Below are 22,172 nucleotides of genomic sequence, written 5' to 3' on the forward strand. Positions count from 1 at the left end.
TAATTAAGCAAACTTTTTAGGCTGTCTCTTATGTCTCCTTCTGCAATTTTTAGGAATTGCATGTCCATTCCCCTTTCTTATACTGCCGCTCCTTCCTTTATTATTATTATTTTATTTTATTAACATTAATTAATGGAATAAATCATTTCTAATATTCCAAAATAAAAGATCCAGAGAGGGATTATCCTAACTCCCAAATATGGTAAAAATATCTACCAAATATTCCTAAATTTTAGATTTTATCTATTACAGATACTATTCCACTTTTACTAATATCTACCATATTTTGTAAATATTTTGGCTGCTCTATCAGAAAATGTCCCTAATTGTATTTTTTTATAATTATTTTTATAACTTTCGTCCTCACTTTGTGGTTTTTTTTTTATCTTTCTTACTAAATGTGGGATGAGTGTAGAAAATAGAGTTGTGATCTTAACATTTATTGAATTTGGTTTTCTTTTCTAGCACAAGTTGGGGTGGGGAATTTGAACTCTAATCAAGAATGCTAAATTTGGTTGTTCTAATGTTTAATCTAATTTATTGTCTATTATATATATATATGTGCGTATGAAAATTTATTATTTGACTAAGATATAAAATATATAAAAGTTCATTATTCAACTACAATACAAAATGATAAAATTAACCAAGAACATGATATAGAATTGTTCAAATGAATGAGGTGAAAAAAGAGAGACACATTTTGAACTAAAATTGGTAGTAACTTGTCAACATAAATATCATCTATTACTGGCTGGAAGTTTAACTTTTCATTGCCATATTAGTGGAATAAAAAAAACCATACTCTAATTAAAAAATGTTGAACATTCAATCTTCTGTAGAAATAAATCAATATATCTAAAGAAAATTAAAGTAGTAAAAATGTTAAAGAGCAACAAACGGTGACATAGCTATTACTAAAAGTAGTCATTGAGTTTAGCCTATCAAAATAAATATTTCGAGGTTTTTTCAAAAATAGAAAAAATTGACAAATTATGCATATTTCATAGAACAAAACTATTAAAAGATAAAATTTATTACAAGATAAATATTCTATCGAATGTTGTATTTTTTTTTTTTTTTGACAAATTTCCATTTTATTACTATCGAGGCCATGTTGATTTTGAAAAACTAACTTATATAAAGGATTAAATTTAAAATTTGTTTAGCTAAACAATATTTAACTTATATATATAAAAAAAGAAGAGTAGCTTTGGACTAAAATATACGTTTAGGTTAAGCCAACCTAATCATATTTGTTTAATCATTGAAAGAGCGGTAGTAGAATTCAACAAAGAAAAAAAAGAAAAAAGGAAAAAAGAAAAAATAGCTGGAAACAATAACAGGGCCATGTTTTTAGATTCTCCGAAATTGGAGGGGAAATCATGCAAAAAGACAAAAGTTAGCGTTTTTACTTCATCCCTTTTCTTTTTTTTTTTCAATTTGGCCTTCCTTCCTTCGTATAACCAAACGAAACAACGCGAAGACCAGAAATCCAGCTCTATCTTGCGCGCGCTCGGTTCTTCCTTCTCTGAAGCGATGAGTCTCTTCGGTCTAGGCAGGTATATTCAATTCATTCATGATCTTTCATGATAATTTTTCTTAGTTAAATAATCAACTTCCTTCTCTTCCTTTTCTCTCTTTCTTGCGGAATGGAATTTAGCTGCTTCTTTTGATTTTGATTGTTTCACTAGCGATCCTCGGATTTTAGATCTGCAATCTTGTTTATTCAATTTCGACTTTCAATTTCTAGTTAACGTATTAATTCCACATGCATGCGCAGATGCGTCCTGTATGTGAGTTGATTTCGGTTTATGTTTGTTTGATTTCTATCTGATACTCGTATCTTTTCATGCTTGTCTTAGTCTTATGGAATTAGCTTCGTATCTTACTGTGACAAGCGGTTTTTGTTTTTATGTTATTTTATTCTTATTATTATTTTGGATGGATTATTAGTCTATTACAACTCCGTATTGGCAATCCAGTCGGTGATTTATTCATTTTCCTTGCAAATTACCACTTGTTCGTTTGTAAGCGCGTGAAAAGCAGTTAATGATTCGTAATTTACCCTTTGAATTTTTCTTTCTTTTTTTGCATACATTTTTATCGGGATGATTTGAGTTTATTTGGGGTATAAGACGCAAAAATTAGTACACACAAGTTAATTTTTCCTTCTGGGAAGAGTTGAAGAATTATATTAGGATAAAAGGTCAACTTCTTTGGAGGTGAAAAGGGTTGTACCAACGAAGAGGATCAGATTAGCAGTCAGAATATGCCCAGAAAAACAAATCAATTCCATTGAAAACTTTGAATTTCACATTTTCACATAAATGTCAATAATTCGTGGCTTGAAGGTATTCCTATTGAAAATGGTTCAGGGAATAAAGTTGTTATTATGTCAAGAAAATAAGAGTATGATTTGATGGGCACTTGTAGTTTTATAAGATGATTTTTTCAATAATAGCTGTCTGTAAGTTTCTTTGTATTTTGAGCATTATGTCACGTGGTTATTTTTGACACTTAACCAGCGTGCGGCACAATGGTGATAGAGACACCAATGTAAGCCTTAGAGTTTGTTGGAAGACTTGCTAGAAATAGAAAGAGGCTTTAGAGGAGGGAAAAGTAGGCAAAGAGTAGAGAAAGATTGAGAAAATTGAGAATACAAGTGTATTGCTTAAGGATGCTTGAGGATTTCTTGGTGCTTTACAAATGGGACCCCTTAGGGGTATTTATAATAGTTACATGACCGACTTTGGCCCTTAAAACCGACTTAAAAGGTCGGCAAACTCATTCTAGAGAATTCTGGGCTTTTCATGACAGTCAGCCACCGACACAGCACTGTTCATGACCGACATAGAAGCTTCCAGATGCGTCTGACTGTGCTACATTTCCCTTTACATACTTTTACCATTCCATGTAATGTTGCGCCACCATCTATACTTCACACAATTCTTGGTATCCAGGACTCTTTATAATAAGTAAAATAAAAAATCATAATTCTTCCTAACTATATGTTTTCTAATCTTCTTACACTCAAATAAGTATTACTACATATGAGTTCATTTTTTGGATGGGAAACAAACTTATTATCGGCAATCAAACGTACTAAATTGATGAGTAGATATAACATCAACCCACTCGAGGACAAAGAAGTCTATAAAAAGCTACTCCAATTGAAACAACAAGAAATCGTTATAATTCCAAAATAGCTCAGAGGAATTGCCCCAAGAGCCCAAAAAATTAATTTCCCGTCTTTGTACTCAAAATATATCTACAAGCATTCTAACACATCTAATGTCTATAAATTAATCGAAAGCAATCCAGTTTAGTCCAATTTCCAACCTCCGTAGATCATCTTCCACTTTTTGTTTTTGAAACGGAAATGAACTTCAATGAAAAGAGCTAATTGTCACGCCCCAAAAATAGACCCCCAAAATTTTTCGAAATTAAGGCTCCTTAGCATTGCCCAAGAGGAGCCAACCAAGTCCCACACAGTCCAAAGGCCCTAGGAAAATAAGCAAAGTCACGCAAGGGTCATGACACAGCCGTTGGAGCCCACGGACGCATGAGCGGCAGCCAAGCACGCGCGGCCCTGGCATGGCATGGGCGCGCGCGCGCGCGCACGATGGGCAGGCGGGCCGCACGGCATCGCGCCCGCGCGCGCGGAAGATGGGCAGATGCGCGCGGCACAGCGCGCGCACGCACGGGAGACGGACAGATGCGCGCGGCATCCGCGCGCGCGCCGGGAAGACCCGAGACGCCTCTGGACATTTCTGGAACTTTCGATGACGGACGTTAAGCACCGTGACGAGCGGAACGCGCGCGCGCTCCAGGCCCCTCCAGACACGCCCAGACGCATCTGGAAGCTTCTATGTCGGTCATGAACAGTGCTGTGTCGGTGGCTGACTGTCATGAAAAGCCCAGAATTCTCTAGAATGAGTTTGCCGACGTTTTAAGTCGGTTTTAAGGGCCAAAGTCGGTCATGTAACTACTATAAATACCCCTAAGGGGTCCCATTTGTAAAGCACCAAGAAATCCTCAAGCAATACACTTGTATTCTCAATTTTCTCAATCTTTCTCTACTCTTTGCCTACTTTTCCCTTCTCTAAAGCCTCTTTCTATTTCTAGCAAGTCTTCCAACAAACTCTAAGGCTTACATTGGTGTCTCTATCACCATTGTGCCGCACGTTGGTTAAGTGTCAAAAATAACCACGTGACACCCTCCCCCACTCGATTTCGCAACGTCCCCGTTGCGTTCTCTTTGAACTTCTCTATTTCTGTTTGGAATTGCCAAAGTACATCTTCACGTTCCCAGCTGGCTTCGGACTCTGGCAATCCTTCCCACAGAATCAGATATTCTGAGTAGCTTGGAACTCCTCTTCTTCTTATTTTCCTCTCGGCTAGGATCTCCTTAATCTTTCTGTCGAACTCGGTTACTACTCCGGTTGGCGCTCGAGAGGTTTCGCTTCTTTTCGGATCCTCCTGGTCTTCGTGAAAGGGTTTTAACATACTTACGTGGAAGACGTTATGGATCTTCAACCTTTGAGGTAGTTCCACTTTATACGCTCCTTTACCCACTCTCTCAATGATTGAGAATGGGCCTTCATATCGCCTGACTAGTCCCTTGTGGACTTTCCGAAGGGACTTGAACTGGTTTGGTAATAGTTTTACCAAAACCTTCTCGCCAATTTCATATTCTTTTGGTCTTCTCTTTTTATCGGCTCATTTCTTCATTCTTCGAGCCGCTTTCTCGAGACATGCCCTGGATGTATCCTGCTCCTCGTGCCATTGCTTCGCGAAATTAAACGCAGAAGGGTTAGGTCCTTCATATGGGGCAATCAAGGCACCGGGTGTGTTGGGTTGTTGATTCATGATTATCTCGAACGGACTCTTGCCTGTTGATTCGCTTCGTTAAAGATTGTAAGAGAATTGGGCCACATCTAAGAGGGTTGCCCAATCTTTTTGATGTGCACTAACATAGTGCCTTAGATATTGCTCCAACAAAGCGTTTATCAATCGTAAGGAGGGTACCGTCGTTCTCCCAAAATATTCTGGTCTTCCCCTCCTTGGCCAACTTCAGCAGATTCTTGGCCAACTCATCATGCTGCATTCCTTCCTTGATTCGTTCAAGGAAGTCGCTCGTGGGCATGCTTGTTGTGATTATATTCAGTTCGGCCTTGCGGCTGAGGGCATCAGCAACAACATTTGCCCTCCCCGGTTTATATTCTAGCTTGAAGTCAAATTCAGCTAGAAAGTCTTGCCACCGGGCTTGCTTTGGTGTCAGCTTCTTCTGAGTCTGGAAGTAGCTCGTTGCGACATTGTCCGTCATAACTGTGAATTTACTGCCTAGAAGGTAATGCCTCCAAGTTCTTAGGCAGTGGACAATGGCTGTCATTTCCTTTTCTTGCACGGTGTAACGCCGTTCGGTGCCGTTCAACTTTCGACTTTCGAACGCTATAGGATGGCCATCTTGCATCAGGACTCCCCCTATTGCAAAGTCTGAGGCATCAGTGTGCACTTCAAAGGGTTTGGTGTGATCTGCCAGTACCATCACAGGTTCCTCTGAGACGGCATGTTTTAACCTGTCAAATGCTCGCTGGCACTCCTCCGTCCAATCCCACGTTTGATTTTTCTTCAATAGGTTGGTGAGAGGGGCAGCGATGCCAGAATACCCCCTGATGGTATCAGAGCAACGATCCCTGTGGAGGAATTGATACCAAGCGATAGTTGGTATCAGAGCCACGTTCTTGAGGACTGTAACCGATACCAAGCTAAAGTCGGTATCAAAGCCAAGGTTTAAACGGAAGTACGTTTGTGTTCTTGCTAGCATAATGTCGGCTGAAGAAGGACATACTTCGCCCGTTGAGCAGGTCATTGAAGGTCCTGTTACTCGGGGAAGGAAAGAGCAACATTCTCCTACCCGACGCTCGAAATCAAAAGGTCCTGCAGTAAGGGAGCATGTCGACACTCGCCTTACCAACCTTGAGCAAGGTATGGAGGATGTTCAATTTCGTGATCTACTTCCCTTCTTGGGGGAAGTTTCTTTGGCAGCTCTGAAGGCATTATGTCCTTGTATTCATTAAGGACCTTCTGTATATTGTCTGGTACCGGAGGCTCGTCAGGTTTTGCTTCCTCAGTTTCTAAGGTCTTCGTGGTTGCTACGTAGCATTGGTTCTTCGAGACTCCTCTTTTGAATTGTAATGCTGACAACATCTTTACTGGCTTCCCTCTCCTTATGGGAATTGTTGTCATCAATCCATCAATAATGGATAGCGTGCCTCTGTTGGAGTCGAGAAGGGTTACAACCTTATCGAAGAAACCCAAGCCAAGTACAATGTGGAAGTCGTCCATGGGCAGAACGAAGAAGTCTAGTCTCTTCTGAATCACTGATCTTCACTAGTACTCCTTTGGCTACACCATGAATGACCTGTTCCTTGGCATTTACTACTTTGACGGTTCCGATCTCTTCTTTGAATTTGAGGCCTAACCTCTTAGCTTCCTGAACATCCATAAAATTATGGGATGCTCCTGTATCAAACATGGCCGTGGCCTCTTTTCCTTCAATTCGAATGCTGCCATATAGGAGACCTTTATGTCCGACGGTAGTCTCCTTCTTCATTACCCCAATTTGCTGCATTGACCCAATTTGGGGTCCTGGTGCATCTTCCACTTGCTTTATCTCTTGGAACTTTGCAACGAGGGCATTTAATGCCTTTCGATTTGGACAATCTCTAGTCCAATGCGGTCCTTTACAGATAAAGCAGGGTTTATGAGGGTTAGAGGACTCACCTCGATGTGCACCATCATTCTTGCCATTTCTCCACTGGAAAGTCTTCACTTTTCCCCCGTCCTTACGACCAAAATTCTTGGTCTTATCCGGTTTTCCTCCGTGTTTCTCTAGACCAGGCTTCTTCCCCTTTGATTGGGCAGAATAGTCGACAAGTGTCTCTGCTGCAGCAATAGCATCGTCAAGGGTCTGGACATTACGACGGTCCAGCTCGATCTTTGCCCAATCTTTCAAGCCATCTTTGAACGGAAATAAGGCTTCTTTTTCGGGTAGATCGCCTATCTCGAGCATTAAGATAGTGAATTCTTTTACATAATCAAGAATACTACCGGTGTGTCGGAGGCGACGGAGTTTTCCGCGAGATTCTATCTCGGCATTATGAGGGACAAAGTGTTTTCGCAATTCAGTCTTGAACTGCTCCCATGAGTGGATGGCATTCCCACTTTGGTCAGCGTACTTACGACGCGCACCACAATTGTGCAGCATCTCTTAGGAAGGTTGGGGCATGGTTTATCCTTGCCTCGTCATTGCGCACCCCTAACGCGACAAAGTATCTTTCGAGGCCGAATAAGAAGTTATCCACGACGGTGGCATTTCTTATGCCATTATAAACGTCGGGTTTGGGCACTTTGATGTTAGAAGTGCCTGACGTAGTGAGGTGTGTGCTCGTTGAGGGAGCATTGCTACCAAGATGTTTGGAACGACATTCTACACAAAGGGCATCTCATCTCGTTTCAAAAGAGATAGATTTAGTGTGGAGATCGTGTAACTCACCTTCCACGAATGCCTTTAAGGTTGTCACCGTGGATGCAAGCTCTTTCAACTCCTTCTGGAATGTTCGTCCCATGTCCTCAATCATCTCCTTAGCAACCGAGGTGATTTCGGCATTTTCTTGCACCAATTCCTCAAAATTATCACTCAGCCTACCAACTGCGAGCTGAACATCCTCCATACCTTGCTCAAGGTTGGTAAGGCGAGTGTCGACATGCTCCCTTACTGCAGGACCTTTTGATTTCGAGCGTCGGGTAGGAGAATGTTGCTCTTTCCTTCCCCGAGTAACAGGACCTTCAATGACCTGCTCAACGGGCGAAGTATGTCCTTCTTCAGCCGACATTATGCTAGCAAGAACACAAACGTACTTCCGTTTAAACCTTGGCTTTGATACCGACTTTAGCTTGGTATCGGTTACAGTCCTCAAGAACGTGGCTCTGATACCAACTATCGCTTGGTATCAATTCCTCCACAGGGATCGTTGCTCTGATACCATCAGGGGGTATTCTGGCATCGCTGCCCCTCTCACCAACCTATTGAAGAAAAATCAAACGTGGGATTGGACGGAGGAGTGCCAGCGAGCATTTGACAGGTTAAAACATGCCGTCTCAGAGGAACCTGTGATGGTACTGGCAGATCACACCAAACCCTTTGAAGTGCACACTGATGCCTCAGACTTTGCAATAGGGGGAGTCCTGATGCAAGATGGCCATCCTATAGCGTTCGAAAGTCGAAAGTTGAACGGCACCGAACGGCGTTACACCGTGCAAGAAAAGGAAATGACAGCCATTGTCCACTGCCTAAGAACTTGGAGGCATTACCTTCTAGGCAGTAAATTCACAGTTATGACGGACAATGTCGCAACGAGCTACTTCCAGACTCAGAAGAAGCTGACACCAAAGCAAGCCCGGTGGCAAGACTTTCTAGCTGAATTTGACTTCAAGCTAGAATATAAACCGGGGAGGGCAAATGTTGTTGCTGATGCCCTCAGCCGCAAGGCCGAACTGAATATAATCACAACAAGCATGCCCACGAGCGACTTCCTTGAACGAATCAAGGAAGGAATGCAGCATGATGAGTTGGCCAAGAATCTGCTGAAGTTGGCCAAGGAGGGGAAGACCAGAAGATTTTGGGAGAACGACGGTACCCTCCTTACGATTGATAAACGCTTTGTTGGAGCAATATCTAAGGCACTATGTTAGTGCACATCAAAAAGATTGGGCAACCCTCTTAGATGTGGCCCAATTCTCTTACAATCTTTAACGAAGCGAATCAACAGGCAAGAGTCCGTTCGAGATAATCATGAATCAACAACCCAACACACCCGGTGCCTTGATTGCCCCATATGAAGGACCTAACCCTTCTGCGTTTAATTTCGCGAAGCAATGGCACGAGGAGCAGGATACATCCAGGGCATGTCTCGAGAAAGCGGCTCGAAGAATGAAGAAATGAGCCGATAAAAAGAGAAGACCAAAAGAATATGAAATTGGCGAGAAGGTTTTGGTAAAACTATTACCAAACCAGTTCAAGTCCCTTCGGAAAGTCCACAAGGGACTAGTCAGGCGATATGAAGGCCCATTCTCAATCATTGAGAGAGTGGGTAAAGGAGCGTATAAAGTGGAACTACCTCAAAGGTTGAAGATCCATAACGTCTTCCACGTAAGTATGTTAAAACCCTTTCACGAAGACCAGGAGGATCCGAAAAGAAGCGAAACCTCTCGAGCGCCAACCGGAGTAGTAACCGAGTTCGACAGAAAGATTAAGGAGATCCTAGCCGAGAGGAAAATAAGAAGAAGAGGAGTTCCAAGCTACTCAGAATATCTGATTCTGTGGGAAGGATTGCCAGAGTTCGAAGCCAGCTGGGAACGTGAAGATGTACTTTGGCAATTCCAAACAGAAATAGAGAAGTTCAAAGAGAACGCAACGGGGACGTTGCGAAATCGAGTGGGGGAGGGTGTCACGTGGTTATTTTTGACACTTAACCAACGTGCGGCACAATGGTGATAGAGACACCAATGTAAGCCTTAGAGTTTGTTGGAAGACTTGCTAGAAATAGAAAGAGGCTTTAGAGAAGGGAAAAGTAGGCAAAGAGTAGAGAAAGATTGAGAAAATTGAGAATACAAGTGTATTGCTTGAGGATTTCTTGGTGCTTTACAAATGGGACCCCTTAGGGGTATTTATAGTAGTTACATGACCGACTTTGGCCCTTAAAACCGACTTAAAACGTCGGCAAACTCATTCTAGAGAATTCTGGGCTTTTCATGACAGTCAGCCACCGACACAGCACTGTTCATGACCGACATAGAAGCTTCCAGATGCGTCTGGGCGTGTCTGGAGGGGCCTGGAGCGCGCGCGCGTTCCGCTCGTCACGGTGCTTAACGTCCGTCATCGAAAGTTCCAGAAATGTCCAGAGGCGTCTCGGGTCTTCCCGGCGCGCGCGCGGATGCCGCGCGCATCTGTCCGTCTCCCGTGCGTGCGCGCGCTGTGCCGCGCGCATCTGCCCATCTTCCGCGCGCGCGGGGCGCGATGCCGTGCGGCCCGCCTGCCCATCGTGCGCGCGCGAGCGCCCATGCCATGCCAGGGCCGCGCGTGCTTGGCTGCCGCTCATGCGTCCGTGGGCTCCAACGGCTGTGTCATGACCCTTGCGTGACTTTGCTTATTTTCCTAGGGCCTTTGGACTGTGTGGGACTTGGTTGGCTCCTCTTGGGCAATGCTAAGGAGCCTTAATTTCGAAAAATTTTGGGGGTCTATTTTTGGGGCGTGACAATTAGCTCTTTTCATTGAAGTTCATTTCCGTTTCAAAAACAAAAAGTGGAAGATGATCTACGGAGGTTGGAAATTGGACTAAACTGGATTGCTTTCGATTAATTTATAGACATTAGATGTGTTAGAATGCTTGTAGATATATTTTGAGTACAAAGACGGGAAATTAATTTTTTAGGCTCTTGGGGCAATTCCTCTGAGCTATTTTGGAATTATAACGATTTCTTGTTGTTTCAATTGGAGTAGCTTTTTATAGACTTCTTTGTCCTCGAGTGGGTTGATGTTATATCTACTCATCAATTTAGTACGTTTGATTGCCGATAATAAGTTTGTTTCCCATCCAAAAAATGAACTCATATGTAGTAATACTTATTTGAGTGTAAGAAGATTAGAAAACATATAGTTAGGAAGAATTATGATTTTTTATTTTACTTATTATAAAGAGTCCTGGATACCAAGAATTGTGTGAAGTATAGATGGTGGCGCAACATTACATGGAATGGTAAAAGTATGTAAAGGGAAATGTAGCACAGTCAAACCTATACTACATTTATCATTTTATCTCTTTTATCGTTCTCACTATTCTATCAATACCATGACATCTTAATTCTGTGATCCAGTGGAAGTTTGTTGTTGATGTTGGTATTTGTTATTTATGCCCCAATTATATATGCTATCTGTAATGCGTCGTAAAATGTTGTCTTGCAGCAGAAATCAAAGGACTTTTCGCCCCAAGAAGAGTGCACCATCGGGGAGTAAGGTTTGACCTCCTCATTACTTCTAAAAAATAGTTTCGATTTATTGTATTCCATTGATTGTTTGGTTAAATTAAGTTCATTTTGTGAATAACTTCTGTGGCTTCCAACTATAAGTTGTGATTTGTAAGAGCCTGTTAGCTTTGTTATATTCCATGGGCAAGACCACTAAGATTCACCAGAAATTATTTCTCAATGTTTTCTAAAACAATCAAAAGAGTTGGAAAGAACGCTAGATGTACCACGGAATTGAAAGATGTATAATCCAGATCTTTTCTATCCTTCTGTGAGGATTATTGATGTTCTTGATCTTTGCATGTTGTTTGGATCTTTTCCTTTGTCTGAGGATCAGTAATATTTATCTATGTATTGAGCTACCAATGAAAGTGGATTATTAAAAAGATTCTTACTTTAGGCATTGCATCAACGAGGAGAAAGAGATCCTAGACATGGAAACAAACTTGGAGCTTGAAAATTGAAGTTAATGGTCTCCTTGAATCACATAGTGATTCTTTTAGTTATTTGGGGAATCATTATCATATCTTTTAGCCTTTCTGGAAGAATCTTATTTTAGGTTAAGATATTGGTTGGTCCTTTGGGAGAAGAAAGGCAGAGATTATAGTGATGTTCCCCACAAGTTTCAAACATTGACTATTTGTAATTCTTTCAGAACTATATTCCCTTCGTAATTATTTCAATTTTGGGTGTGTTTTTGTAAACTTTTTTTTAAGAGAGACTATAGATGTTGATAGTACACTTTACTACGTCTCTCCAATTCAAAAAATAAGAAAATGAAGGCATAATCTTTATGTTGATGGAGTCTACTCAGCTGCTTGTGAGGTGTTGTAAAGACGTATGTGTAATAGGCTACTTAGTTTGTGAGGTAGACCTCAACTGTAACAATGGTTTTATTTCAGACATTTTGTTTGAAAGGCTACTAGTTATTGTCATTTGGACTTGTTTAAAGGCATCTGAACTGTGGACTAGGACTCAATTTTTATGTATCAGTGGGTTGTAATACCCAATTTTGCCCTTGCAAAAGACATGGTTTTCTATCACTGAAGCCTGGAAGGTCTTTCTGCACTCAAGTGTTTGCCTGGAGTTTGGCTCCCAGTCAACCACCTGATCGATTGCCTAACTATAGTTTCTTAAAATATAAACCGAGTAAATCTCTGATTACCTGGGTTCTACGATTTTAAATGTCAAGTTAGTTTTCCAGCTCTTGGACTTCGAATGTTAAAACGAATCTCAAAAGAGAAAATCACTGAATGGGCCTCTTTCATCCAGCTTATCCTGCCATCTTACAGATAGATAAGACCAATGGGCAGCGGGTGTGAGCTTTTGACAGCAAAGGATATTTCTACAGAATCGGTGTGTCTGGAAATTATTTGCTATCTAAGGTACTTTATCAAAATATTCGGAAGTTCCACTGCTGAAAAAGGATCAAGTTCCTTCTGTGGGAGATTAGCTACTCATGCCTGAACACAAACGATAGATTGCAAAAACGTTGCCCTTGATTTAATCTGTCTCCAAACTGGTGCTACCTTTTGTAACAAAGCTGGTGAAACACAGAGCCGCTGCTTTTATAAAAAATCTGGGCCGAGCTGTTTGGTTCTTTTGAATGGTGCATTGTTTCACCTAAGACTCCTTTGGTTGGTTAAGGTTGCTGTGGACTGAATATTCTTTTATATCAACAAAGGGAAGTCTTTGGTTTAACATATCTCGGGGGTTCTTTGAGAGATTTGGCGAAGAAACTTGAAATTTTCCAAGGCCAAGAAAGATCCTCGACCGAAGTCTTCGTGTTCTTACTTTTTAATGCTTTCTATTGGTATGAATATATGGATCCTTAAGTATTACAACTTTTTTTTTTTTTTTTGTTTAATTGGAGAAATATTTGAAATCTCTTTGGATGGGTTCTCATTTTGTATCATTTCATTTAAGCAAAGTTGTTTCCTACCAAAGAAAGAAATTGTCAAGTTAATTATTTCATTATTCACAGTTCTCAAATCAACTTATCATGATATAGGTTTTATTTTGTCTAATCTTGATCAGTCACCATTTGTTGAAGTTCTAGGTCGAGCTATGATATATCTTCTTGTTTCTAAATGATGCAAAGTTTCAAATGTGGATGACTGAAAATGTGTATTTTCTTTTTTCTTTTTTGTCTTCTGTGAAAGTTCTATGTTGCGATAATTTCTCTTGATGAGTGTTTCATTGACGTTATTTGTTATTGCAGGGGGCTCAACTCAGAAAGCATATTGATGCCACACTCGGTAGTGGAAATTTAAGGGAAGCAGTGAGACTTCCAACTGGGGAGGATTTGAATGAATGGCTGGCTGTCAATAGTAAGTTGTACATTCTGCCTTCTTTATGTTTCTTCTCCAGCTCGTTTTTTCTTTCTTTCCCTTTTCTCCTTTTTTCTGGGGTAAATATATATTTTTTCTTTTTCCAGGGATAGATCACCATGCCTAAAAATTTTATTCATCATTTCTATTTAGCCAGAATCTCTTCTGTAGAATCAATATCTAAAATGTGGTTGAATTTTTATTTCAGCTGTGGATTTCTTCAACCAGGTGAATTTGCTATATGGTACCCTCACAGAGTTCTGTACTCCTGAGAATTGTCCTACAATGACTGCAGGACCCAAGTACGGGATAGTGGACAAATAATCAAGTTTTTTTCCTGATGTTTAACACAAATTAGTTTTAGCTTCTATTTTAGAATTTTCTTCGTATAAGACATCTTTTGTTTCTAACTTTTTCCCCCTCTTCTTCTTCTCTCTCCCTTTTTGACTTGTTTGTTTGACTACAGTCATCCGCAGTAACTCATCATGCTTTCTAAATATTGTTTGTTGTTTTGTGGTTAAGGACAAATTTTATACTTTGTAGGGTTATTCTCTTGTTTGCTGATTATACTACTACCATTTGCAACAAAAATTTAGACGTTAAACTTTTGAGTGTGTTGGGGATTGTTTCCGATATGGTAACACTGATATTCTTGCATTTGAATGACTTCTCTTCGTTTTGAAATGTTTTATTTGAATTTCTAAATATGGTTTAGTCTTTAACTAGATAATTTAAAATCCTGTTTCTATCAAGAAAGTACGTACGAATGTGGGACTTAATTATCTAATTTTCATATAACTGGCTTTCATATTTTCCCAATCTTTTACTTAATTATTCAGATAGTTTGTATCTGAAGCTTTTCTTTTTGCTTTTATTGTTTTGTATTTTATTTTTTGTCCTCCCCTCTTCTGAAATGATTTAAAATTAAATTTTACAGGTACGAGTATAGGTGGGCTGATGGTGTACAAATCAAAAAGCCCATTGAGGTCTCTGCTCCAAAATATGTTGAATATTTAATGGATTGGATCGAATCCCAGCTTGATGATGAGTCGATATTCCCTCAAAAGCTTGGTAATCATCGCTGTTGTTTGCTGAAAAAGTTTCCTTTTTCCAGTTGCGTTCTTATTTATTGTTCAATGTCCTCTGTTAGGCACACCATTTCCTCCCAACTTCAAGGATGTCGTGAAGACGATATTCAAAAGGTTGTTCCGTGTATATGCCCACATTTATCATTCTCACTTTCAGAAAATTGTGAGCCTTAAGGAGGAGGCACATTTAAATACATGCTTCAAGCATTTCATACTTTTTACTCATGTAAGTCACTCAATTAAATTGGCTTATTTTTGTAATTTATTATTTTTTCTAGCAGTATCGTCTTTTTATTTTAATAAAACACTCTTGAAACAATCTATTTGATGAATCAGTTTACAAATTAAAAAGACACCAGCTTCCTATATTTAACTGGCAATTAGTTTCCTTGATGTTAAACAACATTTTTTTTCTTATTTTTCTAAAAATAAAAGAAAAACAAGGTTTTTTTTCTCTATTATATGGGTTGCCTTTTGATTCATGTCTATCAATTTATTTTCATAATTGTTTCTTGGAATTAGCCTAGGCAGGTATCTTGATTGTATCTAAAAAGCACGTGAATTGTATTGATATAATTGGTTGTTGAACATATTGACTCTTTGCTTAAAACTATGAGAATAGCATATTTATATAGAAGTTATTATTTGGTACAGCTGCTTAATTGTTCACTCTTTAGGAGGGTTTTTCCAAAATCCAAATTCTCATACTTCATTTCTGATTTTTGTCTCTGGTATAAATATTATTCTCATTTCTGGTGGAAAAACATAACCCAATTCACCTGCGCTATGCCATTTCTTCAGGAATTTGGTTTAATTGACAAAAAGGAGCTGGCTCCACTTCAAGAGCTGATCGAATCCATTATTGTTCCATACTGAACAGGGTTTGGCATAACTGGACAAAAAAGAGAAAAAAGGAGATCCTATTCTATTCTAGGAACACAACTAATTAAAATAATCAATTGGTTTCTGAATTTTTAATGTAATATTTATATGTTGTCTTTGTTCTGTGTACATGGTTCTGTGTTTGGATATTTTCTAAGGTTGTGGAAACTGCTCCCTACTCTTCCCATGAACCAAGCTGATTTAAAGAAAACCAGCTTCTTGATTCAAAGGGAATGAAGTTGGAACGCTTGTTAGTTTCATGTTTCTCTCATCTTTTCTTATATGAGGTTGCATTTCAGATGGCAGAAGTTTCAATTTAGGTAACTATTTGGGTTTGTCAAAAAGGAGAGACAAAAAAGTTGCCTTTCCTTTCCATCTTTAGTGTTTGTAAAAAAAAAAAAATTTAAAATGTATTCATATATTCAGAGAGTGGAGTAAAATTTTTCTTTAGTTTGCATTGCCATTGCCCCAATATTTCGTTACACTGGAATTCAATCTTGTATTGATATAAGGGGCAACGCATTATACCTTTTTTAGTTATTTTGAAAATCTCGAAAAAAAGAAAGGAACAAAATATTCTGTTTTTATTCATTCATGTAAGTTTTAGGTTTAAATACTGTTTTTGGTCAATTTTTTTTGGTTTTGGTTCATCCTGTCATTTCACTTTCCTTTTCCTTCCAATATGTATAGAGAAAGGGGATGCTTGAATTTGGTGCAACCTTAGTATGATGATGATCAAAATATTTTGAAGGCTATGTACTAAAATAGATAAAAAGTTGGAAGTACACAAGTAAACAAATAGCAGAGCCAAAAGTATAATTTTATAATTTTTTATATGTAAATTCTAGTTTTGTGAGATCTTAAAAAGAAGAAAAAAACATTTACCTGGTTATAAAAGTAACATTTTTTTAAGAGGACAACTTGGGATGGAGATCTTATGTTGGTAAAAGGTTTTAATCTTTTAATCTTTTAATCTTTATATCCTTGATTTATATTTTAATATTTTTGATTAAGGGGTTAAAGGTTATAACCCTTGTAGTATAAAAAGAAACATGATAAATAATTAAATAAATGAAATAAATGAGAACCTGAGTTAAACGTTTTGTCTCCTTAAGATCAGATAGACTTCAACATTATTATTCTGTCAATGTCATAGTTTGAAAGTTCAAACAGTCATAAACTAGGGATTTGGGCCAAAGGAACATATGACTTTAGGACATTGTTGAATTGAAAAGCATAAAATTTGGATTATTTTAAAGTGGGGCTTTAAATTAAAGGTAACGTTTCATGTATTCCTCCACAGTTGTGTAGTTAACTTCTGGATAGAGATTGCAAGCTTCTTCACCATCTTTTCCTATTTCGAAGTTTGCAAGACAACCCTCGTAGCATACATGATAATAATGACTTAACCCAACTTGCTCTGCATAGTCTTGACCTTTTTCAGAAAGAAAAAAACAAAAGTTCAAGTCAATATACCATCACCAACTCAAGATTTTACCTATAAAGAATTTGACAATGTATGAGGCGAAAGAATCAAACATACTACAAATAAGCTTCATCTGAACAATACTAAATAGATATATTTTAGTCTCTAGTGTGTGTGTATATATATATTTCTAAAATGAGACATACACTTTTTTGTACTTGGGGGTTTAAGCTAAAGTTTGGTCTCTAGGGGTGAAAGTGCTACAGTTTTGATCCTTTAAATTTTGAGTTTGTTTTTCATTAGGACACTCACAAATATAGCAATTAGAATATCAAAATATTAATTAACATTTATAATAACATTTTAAAAAAATTGCAAATATAACAACATTTATTATCGATAGACTAATTTAAAAAAATTAGCAACATTTTATTATGATAGACCCCCGTTGTCTATTATTATTGTGGTCTATAACCGATAGACATAAAAGTCTATCAACGATAGAAATATATTATTGATAGATTTTTTTTTCTATATTTTTTATTTTTTAAGACGTGGTTTTACACTTTATTATTATCCCTAAACTAGATTTTAGAATTTGATGATTTAAATTTTTAACATTGATTTTTCAAATGCCCACTCTATGTAAACATAGAGTTAATATGTATTCATTAATTAGTTTAAAATTTTAAAAGAATTATAATTAATTATGTTTGATCAGAACCTAGGGAACAAAAGAAACTTTTTTTTTTTTTTTTATTTATTTATTTCTAGAAAATTTATTATACGCAGTGTTTAAAAGAGTTTCAATTTAATCCTACATATCCTAAAAATACCCTTCTTAATTTTTTTTTATCAATGTTAAAGTTGGGTCATAATAAACATTAAACATGCATCATGTATATATAGTGAGAATATAGAATATTTTTTTTAATATCTTTTAGTTTGATTTTGCTATCTCCCTAAATATCCTAACCTAATTTAACATTACTCACCAATAGTTTCTTATTGACAAATATTAAACTTACGGAAGTAAGTTGAAAATTTTAAGATTGTATTAGAGGTCTATTTTAATTAAGAAACACCTAAACCATTAGGGAGTAAAATGTTATAGCTAGCAATATATATATATATATATATATATATAGTGAGAAATAAAATCAATAATAATTAATGTATATGTAATGGAAATGAGCTAACCTTTCATATTAGCTAGAAATTCTTGGGAAGAAATGGAGGTTTTAGTGAGCTGTTTTCCAATTAATTTCTCCCAAATCTCAACAACTTCTCTTTGTGATAAAATGTTTTTGGGTGGCCTAATGTACACTGTTTTGTTCAGAGTTCGAGAATCATCTATGCTCTTCATTGTGTACATTGCAATGTCATCTTCATCCACATATATTGCTGTCACCAATTATATTATTCACCACATATATAATTAAATAAAATTCATACACCTATGAGGTAGGTATACATTTATATGTAATAATGTATTATAATAACCTTTTTGATTGCCATCTCCAAGGAGAAGAACATGATCTTTGGAAGGAAGGATCAAACCAGGTTGACACAAACCACCAAGAAAGTAACCAGCAAAACAATTTGCTGAGATATAAGTGAAGGGAATTTTAGCCTCTTCAATGGCTTTCCTCACCACCATTTTATCATCAAATGTTACTCTTCCTGGCTCCATTGCTTTCTCCATTCTTGCCGGATCTGTCCCGAACTCCGACGGTACAAATCTCTGTAAATAAAATCTTCCTTTTTTTTTTACTCCTTCTTCAACTACTTTCACTATTATTATTATTATTATTATTATTACAAATTTAAAAAGTTTTCACTTGTTTTTTGTTTTGGACCTTCAGAAATATAGATGCATGGAAGTGTATTTTTATGTATATTGAAAAATTAAAGCGAAAGAGATGTCCTTAAAATATATATATATATATATTTAGGTTAGGATTTAAATATTGAACTCTCTTGCCGTTGGTCCACATATACACATTTTTATTACCAAGATCTAACACCTGAAGGTAGTTTAATTTATCAATTAGAGTGTGAAAATACTAACCAAAAAATATCTTCATTAGGGTTTTAAAAATGTCTTTCGGTGAAAAAAATTATTTTCGTGCATTAGGGTTTCGGAAAATAATAAAAATATTAGTTAAAATTTAGAATCATATATACATATACGTGAAATATATTATACTCGTGTAAGAAATTCACTTTAGTCTAACTAAAATTAGAACATCTATGCTTCAAAACATGTGCATATATAATATTTTATAAAGTAATATTGCAAGAATATTTTAATTAATAAATTAATAATAATTGAGATTAAACTAAATATTTAATCTTAATTTGATCATTTTCGTTGAATAATTTGTTTATTATGATTTTTTCCTTCTTACTTTCATCTCTATTTGATACAAATCACCACTAAAAAAACTCAAAAGCCAAGTATAAGCATGAAATAAATTCGAAACATTAATTTTAAGGTATTGTGAGATTTGATTAATTGTATTTCATAAATGGTAAAGAAAATAGGTTTCGAAAGGTTAACATTTACGTCTTATTTAATAACCATTTTGTTTTTGTCTTTTTTACAAATGGTTTTAAAAAAAGCCAAAATTTTAAAACTAAAGAAAAAAGTTTTGAAAGCTTTCTTATTTGGAACTTGTCAAAAAATTCAATTATCGTATTTAGATTTCAATATTTACACTTTTAATTTAAAAGTTTTTCACTAAATAATACTCATTATTTATTTTAGTGAAAAAAGGACTATTGTTAATTAATTTTCACTAACTTTCATGGCTATTTAAAATTAAACTTAAACTTTCAATTTAAAATTATATGAAAAATTGAACTTAAAAGTGTAAATTATAAAGCTTAGGAACTAATTAAATGGAAACAAAGCTCAAAACAATTTTGTAACCATTTCATTTTATTTTGCAGTTTTTGAAAACTAAATTTATTTTGTCTCATATTCACATCATCACTAAACAGAAGAGTTGAAGCTACTCTATTTTCCATTTTAGAATTTGACTTGGCTTTAAAAACATTCCTAAAATGTATCAAACTACAGCTTAAGAATTAATCAATTAATAAAAACGAGATATCTTTGGGTTAAAATAAAAAAAAAAAACACCTAAAAAGCAAATAGTTAAAAAGAAAAATGTACATATCCTTTAAAATTTCAACACCTAAAAACAAAAAAGATACTCTATGTCTATGTAGCATTATTAGTTCCCCTAAGTGATCACTTATATCACTTTCAATAAATAAGAATAAGAGTACAAAGAGAGACAGAGAGGGAGAGAAAGTATATATATATATAGGCAAAAAAAAGAAGAAGAAAAGATTAGATACCTTGACATTTCCAGCTTCTTTAATTGCATGAACAAGGTTGAGTTGAAGAAGAATATGATGAGATCTGATATGAACACCAGAAATAGCAGAAATAACAACATCTACAAGCTTAATAGCTTCAACAAGGGAATTATGGTCATTAAGAGAACCACAAATCAAATGAGCTCCTTTTTTCTTGAATGATAAAAGAAGCTCAATTTTCTCAATATCAACTCCAATTTCTTGCCTTTGTAAAACGTATGTTTCATGTCCTAATTTTAAACTTGCCTTAACCAATCTCTTTCCCAAGTAACCTGTTCCTCCAATTATTAGCACTTTGCTCTTCATCCCCATTCTTATCTTAATCTAATTATTACTGCAACTGAATTTTTCTTCTTCTTTTCTTTTGTAGTGGAGGAAGAAATGAAGATCATCAATATATATATATAAAGAGAGAGATAATATATGTGGGGTTTGGTTTTAAATGATTTTTGTTTTGAAACGTTCTCCACTTTTGACAAATCTATCTCACCTACAACACTTCTTTTTTCCTTTTATTTATTTACTTATTATTTATTTTGGGTTTTATCTTTGAAGTGAAGACAAAACTATTTCTTTTCTTTTCCTTCTAATCTTTAGTTATTATTTTATATGCTTAAGTTAGTGTTAAATAATATTACATGTTAGAGTATGGACCTTCAAAAATCATGATTTTTCAAAATTATGTGTCTAATAAATTCGCCAAGTTAAACATTCAAAGAACAATATTTTTGATTTCTAGGTGTCTATTTTTCATTTTTTTCTATGGGATTTCAGAATTTTAGCCGTTACTTAAATTTTGAGTTTGATCTAAATTTAGTTCTAGAATTTAAAATTTTATTATTTTACCTCTAAAATTTGAGCTTTTGTTTTAATTTGATCCGTCGATCAACTCGGTCACTACATATACTCACTCTTTTGATATTAAGATTTGGGCAAAGTGCATTTTTGGTCCTCATATTTGAGGTTGATGTCTATTTTTAGACCGTTAGTTGACTAACAGAAAAATGATGTGACCATTAAATATGATTACATGGCAAAAATATATTATAATATAATTTTCTTATAAATTGGCATCACTTTCCTCTTCCATTCTTTTCCCTTCTCACCTTTTAACCTTCCATCACGGTACTATACCTTTTCTTTTTATTATTTCTTTCTCCAAACCTCAATCTTTCACTCCCTAAACCTCTAATTATTCTTTTTTTCTCTAGAAAATCTTCAATCCGAACCTCTTGTCCACAGGTACATACAGGTGTCAGTTGAGATAAACTCACGTTGGCATCCTATCTCAAACTTCACTCCCATTGCTTTCATTTTTTCTCACAATAAATTCACAAATTGAAAAGAAATATTACTCCGCCCTACAAATTGAATGATTTGATTGAGCCAATTAGGTTTTCTTCTACAGAACTTGTTAGGATTTTAATACATGGAATGAAAAGTCTTTGATTTGGATGGAGAAAATGGGGTATTTACTCCAAAAGCAAGTAAAAATTGCAGAATTTGAGGGTGAAGAAAGGGCTAGAAAATGGAAATTTCTTTTTTAAAAAATGGGAGCTTGAGATTTGGAAAATAAAAAAACAATTAAGATTTGAAGAAAAAAAAAAAGAAGCAAATAGATAGAGGTAAAAGAAGGAAACAAATTTGTTATATTTTATAAACCAACTATGTAAACCCTGGATCTCAAACAATTTTCTCAAGGACCTTAAGAGATGATTACGAGTTGAGTTTAGTGGTTATAAAAACAAATTTAGCTTGACGGTTACTAAACTCGAATCATAAAACCTTTTAAGACAAGTATGGTGACTTGGACAAAAAGAAAAGAAAAATTGCATCAAATGACAAAAAATTTTAGAAAAAACCAGTCCATAGCACCTCTTTTTTCCCTATTGCAAATATGACAAATATGACAAATAATTAGTGATATCAGACGACTACCAGATGACTATTAGTGGGTTATCCGCT

At 36.1% G+C, this 22,172-nt stretch overlaps 2 protein-coding genes across 5 annotated transcripts; one reads left to right on the forward strand and one right to left on the reverse strand.

Annotated features, from left to right (window-relative positions):
- Positions 1-1,307: 1,307 nt before the first annotated feature.
- Positions 1,308-15,691, forward strand: LOC103499244 (MOB kinase activator-like 1A). 4 transcript variants are annotated; one of them, XM_008462212.3, is made up of 7 exons: positions 1,308-1,562; positions 11,030-11,081; positions 13,313-13,421; positions 13,630-13,723; positions 14,359-14,492; positions 14,572-14,735; positions 15,311-15,691. In XM_008462212.3, exons 1-7 carry the CDS (start codon positions 1,351-1,353, stop codon positions 15,383-15,385), a joined length of 840 nt encoding a protein of 279 aa, XP_008460434.2. In that variant the 5' UTR covers positions 1,308-1,350; the 3' UTR covers positions 15,386-15,691. The 4 variants fall into 4 exon arrangements, with proteins under 4 accessions (XP_008460434.2, XP_008460435.1, XP_050939711.1 ...); XM_008462213.3 differs by having other exon boundaries at positions 1,361-1,562; positions 11,033-11,081; XM_051083754.1 differs by lacking the exon at positions 15,311-15,691 and having other exon boundaries at positions 1,408-1,562; positions 11,033-11,081; positions 14,572-14,852.
- An 800-nt stretch (positions 15,692-16,491) lies between these two features.
- LOC103499245 (bifunctional pinoresinol-lariciresinol reductase 2-like) lies at positions 16,492-20,601 on the reverse strand. Its single transcript, XM_008462214.3, has 4 exons — positions 20,187-20,601; positions 18,321-18,561; positions 18,018-18,221; positions 16,492-16,826 (listed from the first exon to the last, which is right to left on the reverse strand). The coding sequence occupies exons 1-4, from the start codon at positions 20,517-20,519 to the stop codon at positions 16,663-16,665; spliced, it is 942 nt and encodes a 313-aa protein (XP_008460436.1). The 5' UTR covers positions 20,520-20,601; the 3' UTR covers positions 16,492-16,662.
- Positions 20,602-22,172: the final 1,571 nt, after the last annotated feature.

Source organism: Cucumis melo, chromosome 4 (assembly GCF_025177605.1).
Source record: "Cucumis melo cultivar AY chromosome 4, USDA_Cmelo_AY_1.0, whole genome shotgun sequence".
Lineage (NCBI taxonomy): Eukaryota > Viridiplantae > Streptophyta > Magnoliopsida > Cucurbitales > Cucurbitaceae > Cucumis > Cucumis melo.